General features: G+C 36.7%; 1 protein-coding gene across 1 annotated transcript in view; it reads right to left on the bottom strand.

The window, feature by feature from the left end:
* Nucleotides 1-7,419, bottom strand: part of TACR3 (tachykinin receptor 3) — a 62,327-nt gene extending 54,908 nt beyond the window's left edge. The window contains exon 1 of the mRNA XM_011361495.1: nt 6,761-7,419. Coding sequence (XP_011359797.1) covers nt 6,761-7,308 — 548 coding nt within the window. The 5' untranslated portion in view covers nt 7,309-7,419. The remainder of the gene's footprint in view (nt 1-6,760) is intronic.
* Nucleotides 7,420-8,052: the final 633 nt, after the last annotated feature.

Genomic DNA, 8,052 nt, shown 5'->3' with positions numbered 1-8,052 from the left:
AGACTCAAGTAAAGTTTCCCTGTGAAAGTGACATTTGAGTTGCTATCTGAAAGAGGACTACATTTGACTAATGAGTAATTGGCAGAAGGGAATTGGAGACAGAAGGAAAACTGTATGCTCAAAGGCTTAGTGGCAAAAGATAGCATCATATATTCAAGGACTTGAGAGAGAATTAGAGTAGTTGGAACAAAGTTTAAGCCAGTTGAGTTAAGGCATTAAATGAAGTTGGGCAGGGATCAGGATAAAAAAAGTCATTATTGTCTGGATTAAGAATAGTCTTCTTATAAGAATGAGAAAATATTGTAGGATTCCAAATAGGGGTGCAGAAACATGTTCCTAGATATGTTTTGAAGGCATCATTCTTTGTATCAACACATTAGGGTGGGTTAAGACTGGATGTGGGGAAACCAATTGGAAGGCCATTGTAATAGGCCAGGAAAGATATAAGAGAAGCTTGGACAAGGAAAGTGGGGTAGACACAGAAAGACGGTAATAGATTTTGGAGCTGTTTGAACAACTGGATGGATATTTGTACTGTTTATTGATAAGGGGAACTCTGGAAGAGGAAAAGTTTTGGAAGTAAAATAATGATTTTGGTGGTGTTTAAGGAGATTTTCAGACATCCAAGTGGAAATGTCAAATAGGTAATTGAACATATGTGGCCAGAGTAAAAGAAGGTTTAGATATAGGATTTTAAATTGGTGAGCCATTTACTTTTTGAGTTTTAATTCAAATATATGTATTATCTGATAAAAAATTAAAGTAAAAATGGTTTAAGGTAAGATGAATCTCTATATTCTCATGTCGAATAAAGTCCAAGATTTATAAGTTTTCAATAAATGTTTAATAAGCTAGTGTGTGGAATTAAACATGACATAATGTAAACATTAGTAATTAAAAGAAATATGTCTGACTTTGTGCATGTGTATAATATAGTGTGCATAAATATGATATATCATACATATATATGATACATCACAAAAATCAAGAAGAGTATTGAAATGTGAACATGAAAATTATAGATTTGTAAAATTTGAGGAGTAGGATAATTATGAATAAATGTAACTTTATAATATTTATGTTTTTGGATATTTTTACACTGTGCATGTGTGTCCCTTACAGTAAATGAGAAAAAATACATTCAAATGAAAGATTGGTATAGAGGATGGTTCAGAATCAGAGAACGGAGACTAGAATGAGAATAATTTAGAGAGTTTTTGCCACATATTACAATTTTGAGTTATCTGCTTCTCAAACTATATCCAAAGTTCAGATGAGAAAAGTACTTCTAAAGAAAATACATTTATCCTTTCTTGAAATATACTCTTCATCAAACCAGACTATTTGGAAACTGTGCCCAGATAAAGGTTTAGTACTCTGAGAACTCCATTCTGAACTTTGCTTTGCCACATGCCTTTGGATGACTCAGAGGAACGCTAAACAAACATCTATAAAAAACTTGATTTTGCATTTATGACAGTGTGGTTGAGGATGCTGTTTTCTTTATTACTTATAAAAGGTATTTCTTGAAATTTGAAAACTAGAAATTCTTTAGCTCTTAAGAAACGTGCATGTATTTTCTTATGAACAATGTAAACCTTATTTCTAATTATATATCCTTTTTTTGCAAGTTTATCAAGAATCTCAGAGACATTTGAAATTCAACTTTTGTAAATGATTAGGAGTCTAACTTGAATGTCTATGTTATAACTTTACCCTGGTCTTGTTCTTATTTATTTATTTTTTTACATATATAATATTTTCTCTAGTTTTAATTTTTGATTCATTTATATTTGTCTGCTTTATTGTATGGATTATTATGTATCTTTATAATCCAGAAGTAAACCAGCTAGATAATAGACAGAAAATGGGAACTCTTTATTCAACAGTGAAAAACGAAGCTAGAGATTCGGATTAGATAATTTGGGGAGAGAGATTTAGCATTGCAGAACCTATGCATTTAATCACTACACAGAAGCAAAGACTTAGAAATACAGTCACAGGAGATATGCCAAAGATGAAGAAAGGAATTAGAAAGTTGAAAGCCAAGAGACAATAGTCACCTGTGGGGAATACTACTGAAAGGGCAAGAAAGTCGAGAACTCAAATACCCAAAACATTTTATAATAAGACTCTTTAGATAGAGTGTTGTGAAAGGAAGTCAGATTTGAGCGGCTTGAGGAGCACATAGCAGGTAAGAAAATGAAGAATATAAGCCATTCATATTTTTATGTTTGTTAGACATATTTGGTTCTTTTGTGAACAAACTCTCTGTTTATATCTCTTATATTAGTTATATTTTCTATGTGTGTAAGAATATGTTATATTAAGTAAGGTTTTTAAAAATATTATGCTGGCTAAATATGCTGCAAACTTTTTTTGACATATTTTTTCCTATTGTGGTTAATGTAACCTTGATATCAGCTGTAGTTCTGCTAGTTATATAAGAACCACTTTGGATTACATCTTATTCTGTGATGACCTTGCATTTCACCCATTCAAATAACATATAATTATTGCTTTCACTATCTGCTCATAAATAATTTTTACAAGAATTCACTATTATTTTAACAGAACTTTCACAGCTCACTACAGCAATTCGCATGCGGATGCAAATGGTGTATTTTAAAACCCCTGAATAAGAACTACAAATTGTAGAAAGAGCCAAAGATAATAAACTTGCTAAAAAGTAATCTTTTCCAAAACATAAGTTTAAGTTACTATTTTGCAAAGAATGCAAAGATAAAGTAATAGATATTGGGCTAAACTCATTCTGTTTATGTGGGCTAAAAAAATAAGTTAAGTCTTACTGTAACACAAATAAAAGCTACTAACTACATGGCCAGTAGCTTTCTCTAAAGTATAGAGAAGTGAGAAGATTGGCTTTGGGCAACAGAATTAAAGAGTGGTATAAAAAAATTGACCAAAGTGTTTATATCCATAATATTTATAGCAATGATGTAGAATTTACCACAGTACTTTTAGATAATTTGTTACCAGATAATTTGTTACCAGATTGAGGCCTCACAATTTTTATGACTGTATATTTTTATTTGCCCATAATAAATTTCAAAAGAAATAGAGGTTCAATGAATACTTTGCATAACAGTTAGCTTTATATAAAAGATTTTTTTTAAAGAAATTAAAAAATTAAGAGTAGCGTATGAGATCAATTTTTATCTATTTGGTTAAAAATGTAACTTATTTCAGTTAGATTAAATATTTCTTTTAATAATTAGAGTTTCTAACTTAATCTCAAAAATTTGCTTAGAAAATGGAAAAACATTTTCTATTTACTAATATCTCCAAATACTGAGTGGCACGTGTCATAAATGAATAAAAATGACAATATTTATATTATATTAACTGTTCCATTAATAATTTTCTAACATTTACATTCTCAATTAAAATATAGGTAATATATGTGTGAAAAGTGCTATATGTACAAGTAAAATATACAGCATAAACAAGTGCTAAATTCTAATTTAATTAAAGGAATAACCATCTAATTAAACATTGTAATCATCACTACTTCTTAGGGGCCATAATAGTGTAGAAGTTAAGAAGAGCACAGGCCTGGGAATGGAATGCAGCAATTTGAATTTGGCTCTACTGCATGATCCGGGGAAAGCTTAGCATCTTTTAGATAAATGTTATATTTAAATGTTACATTTTAACATGGCAAATTTAGGGACGATAATGGAGAGAAAAAGTGACTCTTCATTGACAAATACTTCCACTGTGTGTGTTTTCGGGTGTTGGGGGGTGGTGAGGTAACCTTCCAGGCAAGAAGAAACTGTAGAAATGAAAGATGACTTCTTAGCCAACAAAAACACAGCTTTGCAGGAATTATCAACAAAGCAAAAGGTAACACGTTTCAGGATAAGACCAAAATCTGTGACTTCACATTTAAATTTTTAGTAGAGTTATCAATATTATATGTATATAAAAGTGGACATAGAAAGCAAGCAATTTTATCAATGCAGAATAGAGCGCCAAACATTTCAAAGAAAACTCAATGCCTTTTACTTGACAAAATGTGTGATCTTTGGCTTGAGGTTCTCCATTTGTAAAATATAGGTGTTCATGAAGGGAGTATTTACAATTCTTTTCAGGTCTAAAATTTCTAAGGTCATAGGTGGTCGCAAGCATTTCAGTGCAGCTGAAGGGAAGCCAGATGTGCCTGAGTTGAAGAGAAAGTAGTTTTCAAGCTCAGGATCTTTTGATTCTAGGCAGAGCGACAGAGTGAGTTGAATTCTGTTTTTATTAAATGGGAATAGAAAACACTCACATTTCAATAAGCCAAGTGTTCACAAGGCAGTCTAAATGATGCATTTTTTATCAGTAAGAACAAATTAGGGGTTAAGTAACCTTTATGGTTATTTCAATAACACATTAATTATATAAGAAAATCTAATTTCTGTGAGCATATACCGTTTACTATGTTCCAATGTGGCAGGGAGTCCATGCAACCATAAACCAAGCCACCATGAAGTTCATGTGAACTTCCTTAGAAGGGTCTACCTTGCAATGTTTAATCTATAATATAACTGCAAATACAAGTTTTTCCAGTTCATGTTTCATAAGACACAAATGCAGAAGGTTTCCGTATACTGGTGAATTACTGAGAGTTCTAATAACTGTTATATTTGCATAGTATTTGATTCTAAAAATTATCTTAAACAGGCTTTTCTCTATTTCTGTATTTCTTTTTATCAATTGTCTGCTCAAATAAGAGTATTCCTTTAAGTAAGAGATTTTAAAATGATCTGAACTGAGTATACTTCATATTTTGTTGCAAATTGTATGCTCCATAAATTTTGTATCATTTTAGTAATCGAATGTTTTATAGGAAAGAGTTATTAAAGTATTCATTAATTTCAAATCAGTGAGTGTAATGAAATGGCATTATATTAGCCATTAAAATAACTCAAAAGCCATTTCAGATTTTGTATAAATTTTAGCAGAAAGTAATTGGAAAAATAAACATTTTCCTCTTACTTAAACTACCAATTTCACACATACTAAACTTTCATCAAATTTCACAATGCATCATTAACATTTCAAGATTGTGAGAATTTTATACCATGATATGCTAATGCCTCTCCTCCTGATCACAACATTAAAAACCATGTGCTTACAAGAAATAAAAAAGACAAAAAAAGCCCCAAGGCAAAAGAAAAAATAAGATGCTCAAACCAAAGGAACATTCAATTCTACCTTGGTACAGAAAGCTTAGAAGCTATTTCACCTGTTCCCCAATTTGGAGTTGATTTTGTTGCTTCTTTTTATTTATTTCTGTCCCTACACATGTGGAAGTTCAGAGATAAAGGGGAAAGGGATAAAGATCAGTTTCAGAGGCTGTAAAAAAATGTGATTTTGTGCTTATTTATCCTAGTTAGTGGCAAGTAACCAGTGTTCCTTCAGTTTAATCCTCTGGATCTGATATTCAAAAAAGCTTCTAAAGATTTATTGATAAATATCTCTGTGTTCACTATTTCAAAACAGTAAGGGTTAAAAGAATGACATAAATAAAGGAATGACTTATAAAAAGAATTCTCTTCTTATTTTTTTCTTATAATAGTGGCTTAATGTAGTAAGAATTAATATTAAGCCTCACTTTATTTTGAAACAGACTCAATGTCGGGAAAAAAATACTCTTTTCTTCCACAAGTGAGAATATTGAGATTTGAAGTTAAAGTGAAATTACCCCATGTATTCCACATGCAGTTGCCAATCACAAAACCGATACTGAAATCAATTGGTATGGTCATTTTTAGCATAATATTGAATTAAAGTGTAACCAGCTTTCAATAACAGGGGGAGATTTACCATTGTCTTGACACAGCATGCATATTTCATAATGTCAATATGAGAAAGAAAATGCACACAGAAAATTTTAAAACTTAAATATGAGAACAAATGTTGAAGGTCAATCAAGCTTCTTTTAATTGCTTAAACATTTCAGAATCCCCACTATAGATGAGGAAAGAATCTAAAAAGTTATCTTAAACAGCTCTAAAGTAGTGTGTCTCATTTTTTAAACAATTATTCCCTGGGCTTTTTGTTGCACATTATCTGAAAGATTTGGATGCAGTCTTGGAGGCACAGTGTCTACTCAACTCATAGCCTCCACAAATTACCAGAAGTGAAGTCTGACCTGAGACACTGTGGAAACTGCTAGCCAATGGCAATCTTTGGGAGGGAACCTGTTGTCCCTGATGGATAGATGCTCTGTGACTGGGATGCCAAACCAGTATTGGCCATGGGGTAAGGCTAGGGAATGTGATGGGTGGGGATGAGTTCCAGAAGACCGGAGAGAAAAGGGAAGTGTGAAGGGTAGACTCATCGCCCATTTGACCGAGAGACCGAAGGCCAAAAAACACATTTTTTGCAGAGAATGTAAGCCTTGCCGCAGTTGTTTGAAGTCATATGAGAATTAAGTGTTTCTAGCTGACTTTCTCCTACTTGAAATGACATTTCTCCATTTCCTTCCTTCCTTTTCTTCGGTCTCTGTAGATGTCCTTAACCGGGACCAGGGCTTAGCGTGGGAGTGCGGGAGGCCGTAGCAGCAGAAACTAGTTCAGCCGCTGGAGGACTACGAGTGGGTCATTGACCTCTTTTCTCCAGGAACTCTTTCCTAGGCTCAACTCTTTCCTAGGCTCTTTCCCTTTACCAAACCCACCTCGTCACCATTTCCTTTGTAACTTTATTCCCCGCCCAGCTCTCCCTCCTCCCTCTCGCCTGTCCTTCTTCTCACCTGTCCACAGCAATGGCCGTCATAGAGTAGATGCTGGCGAACACGGCTGTGATAGGGAAGAAATTCTGGAAGCGACAATAGTTGGCGCCGAAGTACCACTCGCTGTGAAGCGCGTAGATGAAGTTGACCAAGGTGTTGAAAGCTGCCATGGAGGCGTCGGAGAAAGCCAGGTTCACGAGGAAGTAGTTGGTGACGGTCCTCATGCGCTTGTGGGCCAGGATGATCCAGATGACTATGAGATTCCCTAAGACCGCCACGGCCACCACCACGCCGTACGCGAGGGACCAGAGCGCGATGCGCCAGGACGGTTGCACGAACTGGTTGGTGAGATTGGCCCGCGGCTGCGAAGGCGCCGGGGAAGTCTCGGGCAGTCCCAACGTGGGGGACGAGGCGGAGAGATCGCCGGCTTGGATGAGCTGTTGCAGCCACTCAGCCTCAGCCACTCCTACCGCTGCCCCAGACGCGAGCGCCTCACTCAGGCTCCCGGCATCAACGCCCTCTCCTCCCGCGCCTGTCGTCCAGTTTGTGACCGAGGGCAGAGAGGCCATCGCCACCAGTCTGCAGCCCCGGATCTGCCCACTCACCCGCCGCCAGCCTCAGCCAACTCCCCTGAAGTTCTTATTTGCCTCCTGGTCTCTTGGTTGCTGGGCGGTCCTCAGCCCCCACCCCCTGGAAGCGCTGCAGAGAAGGTACCGCTCCTCTTGTTCCTGAAAAGATGCTTTGAACAAGCAGGTGATGGAGAGCAAGGGCTCCACTTTGTCCGAGGAGTTTGCGACTTTGGCAGGCAGGCAGGATGAGACGATCCGGAAGAGAGAGAGATTAGGAACTGTCCCCGCCGGGGATCTCGGGGATGGCCTGGCACCGGCTGCGGAGCACTAAGGCTCGGATGCTGCGGCGCGCTTTATAGTCTCTTATAGCCCCCTGCTTTGGTGACGTTGTAGGGGCCGCGGAGCTGACCAACCCCTTCGCAGACAACGATTGTACCCCTTTCCTCCACCCCACCCTTCAGATTTCATTCATTCTCTATTTGCTGCGGAGCAGCTGGAACTTGAAGGGTGGACATCTCAAAGAAAGGGCTGTACTTCCTCACACGTAATTAAAATCCTGCCAAGATTGGTTTTCCTCTTTAACTTCAGGATATTTTGCTGAGGTCCTTGTTCTCAGACATTTCTGTGGGCTGTTCATTTCTAAACCAATGAAACCATTCACCGTTAAACTGAAGGCACAATCCCCGGAGCTTTTCCCTGAGAGAGTGTGTGGGTGCAGCTTGCTGCGGGCTATGGTCATATTGT

This window comes from Pteropus vampyrus, unplaced genomic scaffold (genome assembly GCF_000151845.1).
Source record: "Pteropus vampyrus isolate Shadow unplaced genomic scaffold, Pvam_2.0 Scaffold67, whole genome shotgun sequence".
Classification (NCBI taxonomy): Eukaryota; Metazoa; Chordata; class Mammalia; order Chiroptera; family Pteropodidae; genus Pteropus; species Pteropus vampyrus.
The sequence above is the reverse complement of the archived record's forward strand: the minus strand, read 5'-3'. Positions and strand labels throughout refer to the sequence as shown.